The sequence below is a fragment of the Equus przewalskii genome, chromosome 6, assembly GCF_037783145.1.
Source record: "Equus przewalskii isolate Varuska chromosome 6, EquPr2, whole genome shotgun sequence".
Taxonomy (NCBI): domain Eukaryota; kingdom Metazoa; phylum Chordata; class Mammalia; order Perissodactyla; family Equidae; genus Equus; species Equus przewalskii.
Genome location: NC_091836.1, coordinates 6,677,823 through 6,681,309, shown reverse-complemented (window position 1 = coordinate 6,681,309; position 3,487 = coordinate 6,677,823). Strand labels below are relative to the sequence as shown.

General features: G+C 53.9%; 1 protein-coding gene across 1 annotated transcript; it reads right to left on the bottom strand.

Annotated features, from left to right (window-relative positions):
* Positions 1–1,312: 1,312 nt before the first annotated feature.
* LOC103546874 (lysine-specific demethylase 4D-like) lies at positions 1,313–3,175 on the bottom strand. The gene has a single exon (XM_008513768.2). It carries the CDS (start codon positions 3,173–3,175, stop codon positions 1,313–1,315), a length of 1,863 nt encoding a protein of 620 aa, XP_008511990.2.
* Between the last annotated feature and the right edge of the window lie 312 nt (positions 3,176–3,487).

Here is a 3,487-nt window from a genome sequence, read left to right as displayed (position 1 = left end):
CAGCCGAGGAGCTGAAAGAAAGATTTCTTGGACTCTCAAGGTCTGGTAGTAGTGCTCCTTTATTCAGAGAATAGCATAGAGTAGCACAGGGACAGGAACTATGGGCAGTGAAGAGCTGCAATGGGTTGAGGGTAGGGCTAGATTTATAAGGCATAGGCATGTGAGTTATTCCTTTACAAGACAAAGGAAAGATTATGTAAAAATAAAGTCTTAAAATGGTATCAGTGCAGGTGGGGTCTGGGTATTGGGTGGTCTTATAACTTTGGATACAAATCAGGTCAAATCAGGTCAGGACGCCCTATACTTCCCGGAGGATGATATAGACCGGTAAGTAGGGCAGGACGCCTTGGGCTTCTCTCCCTGGGGCAGCCTTGATCCTCATCAAGGTGATTCCTGATTGGCTGGTTTAAGATTCCATTTCTGGGAAAGCAGAAACTCCAATTAAGTTGCCTCCATTTGGTGATGTGGGGCTTAGTATAACTGACTCCATTTGAGGCCTATTGTCTTGTTTCTAACAAAATATCTCTCTTTTATATAATTCTGATTTTAAAAATATATTTTAATGATTTTACCTTTCTTTGCTTTGGAGATACACACTAGGGATAACAACTTCAATAAACATCAATAAAATTACAAATATCCCTGAGGCAGAACTGGCTGACAAACTCAATTGGGCACAAGGTCTAGTTTCAACATGAGCAGTGGCCTGAGTGATGGCCTGGGAGGAAGGGTGTGTCAGAGTTGCAGGACAATGAGAAGCTTGTGGGGCTCAGCTGTAGCTTTAGCAATGTCCACTGGAAGCCAGGTCAGTGACTCAGAGGCCCTGAAGCAACTTGGGGAAGAAAGGGGCTCAACCAGCTTCTCAGCATCATCCAATGTTGCCCCAAATTACTGTGGGGGCTATTGGCAGACCACTGCAAGGGAGGTATCCTGAGGGGACATCAGAAACAAGCAGTGTCCATGGCATCTAGGTCAAGACAAAGGCCAAAGGCCCATCAAGGTTCAGGAGTGGGCTAAGGAAAGGTACTACAAGGTGCTATGGCAGCTGGTCAGATGGAGAAGTCCACTTCAGTGGCTATTAGGAGCCCTGGTTGTCACAGTAGGACAAAGCATCTGAAGCTTGGGAAACGTGTCATTTCCAGGAGATGAAGTGTCTCCACTGGGAACAGACCCAGCCCAGATTGTTGCCTGGCTGGGAGCTTCTGTGGCTTCTGGGGTTGAGGGTCAGATACAGCCACATTCTGCGAAACCTTCAATACCCTTGGGCTGAGAGGCTAAAGACCATCCATTGGTGGTGAACATGTTCCAGGATTCAAGACATGCAGCTGCCTCTAGCTTGAGCCCAGAGGGGATCACAGTCAGAGCGGCAAAAGATTCTGGGAATTGCAACTGGGGCCGGGAACATAGAGGCGTAAGAGTGGTCCATCCTTACAACCTCAGAGAGGCTCATAGGAGCCTTCCACTCCGCAGCAGCATGCCTAGGGAACCTTCTCAGAGTCCCAATGAGCTTGGGAGGAGTTAGTGGGACACAATCAGGGAGACTGACAGTAATATTCTCCAGGGATAGCAGGCACCGCCCAGGGTGCATCGGCTCATCCGGATCTAATGGGGGCCCCAAGGGTTGAAGATCAGGGGCACAGCAGCACCCGGAAGCCTTAGCAGGATGCTTGGGCCCAGGGCTCAGCGCTGTAGGGTTGTCCATTGAGGATCCATCCGCAGGCAGGGGCTGAGCCTCGGGCTCCGGAGCTGTGTCCTCCAGAAGGCGCCTCTTGGCCGGGACCTGAACAATGGGCTCCCGAGCGCCCTGTTCCCGAGGACGACGACCGCGACCTCGTCTGCCAGTTGAGGGGTGGACATCCCTGGCAGACTGCCCCAGGCTCGGCGGCGGGGCTGGGCCGGGCTTTGGGCAAGTGCGGGCGGCGGTGGCCCAGGGCTGGGCGGCAGAGGAAGAAGCGCGGGCCGGCGAGGGGCGCGGGGATGCCCGGCGCCCAGGGGCGCGGCGGAGGGGCCCACCGCCCGCAGCCACAGCCGGGCCCGGGGCCCGGCGGGCCGGGAGGTGCCTCAGGCCCAGCGCCGCTCTCCCGGGCGCCCGGCCCTCCCTCCAGGCGCTCAGCTCCTGGCTGCCCGGCGCCGTGGGCTCCGTGTGGTCCAGCACAGCCCGGTCCTGCCCGCGTTTCCACAGCTTGTAGCGCGCCGGTTGCAGGATGCGCACGAAGGCATCCATGGAAAAGCTGACCCTGGCCTCCCCGCAGCTGCACTGAGAGGCCGCTTTGCCATAATCGATCCACCGCGGGGTGGCGAAATTGACGGCTTCGGCGCAGTTGAAGCCGTGGTTGAAGCCAGCGTGGTAGCCATAGGGAAAGGTCACCATGAACTCTCCAGCCTCCTGAGTGATCCGACTGAAGGGGATCCCGTTGTCCTTGAGGACAGTGGGCGAGATGAGAGCCACCTTGTGCCGCATGAAGGCCTCACAGCTCCGGGAACTGCCCGGGAACAGCTGCCTGGCCAGGCGTTCCAGGCGCTGGCCGTGCTCTGGGGGCACCGCGTACCAAGTTTTGGGCTCCCCGAAGTGCAGGTAGTTGATGCTGTAGAGGTCCATGTCCTCCGTGTGCCAAGCGAACGTGGTCTTCCACATGCCAAAGTACAGGTAGGGTGTGTTGACGCCTTGGATGACCACTCCACACTCCCGCTCCAACAGGTCCTGAATGGTTCCTAGGCGTCCCAGGTTCCATTGTTCGGTGTTTTCATCAAATAAGGAGCCACTGATGTCAGCACCATAGATGGGTGAATCATAGAGGAGGGTTTTCCAATATTTTCTTTCTAAATCCTCAAAATCTGAGTGTGGTGGGGTCTGATACCTGTCACTGTTTGCCAAGTGGCGGTACTCCCCCACGGTCATGGCTTTTTTCCTTTTGTGGTATTGAGTAAACACACCTGCCCGCCCAGAGGCCACCTGCTGGAGGGGAGTGGCTATTAAGATGTCATTGATATCATCGTAGGTCTGTCTGGCTTTCCATCCTTTTGGTGGAATTACCTTGGCTAGGCCAGCTCGGTGTGCGCCCTGGGATTCCATGTAAGCAATATACTTGTTGAAATCTTTAAATTCTTCCATGGTTGGGTGGAAGTTCATGATTGTGCAACTTGGGTTCTGGGTACCACAGTGCTGAGACTTCATGGCTCCAATATAGTAAGCAGACGACTCTCAGGTTCTTAGGTATGTTTAGATATCTGAGAATGCTAGGGAGTAATGTCTTCTCTGTTTCTTTATTAAAAAAAAAAAAAATCTGGTCTATCTGTAAGGCAGTAACTGAGACTTCAACTTTTAAGCAGATAAAGTGGTATCTTTCCAGGCTTGCCTGTTCACCAGGGGGACTCCACTCTGGTTAGCCTTTTGGGCCCAAAGGAAATAGAGTATTTCCCAGTGGAGCGGGCACTCTGAGCCAAGTCCTATCTCAGCCGGCAGTTCTGGGAGGTTCCTCCGCTGGTC

Excerpts from the sequence above, each read along its gene's own strand:
- LOC103546874 (XM_008513768.2), bottom strand. The coding sequence starts at position 3,175 with ATGAAGTCTCAGCACTGTGGTACCCAGAACCCAAGTTGCACAATCATG.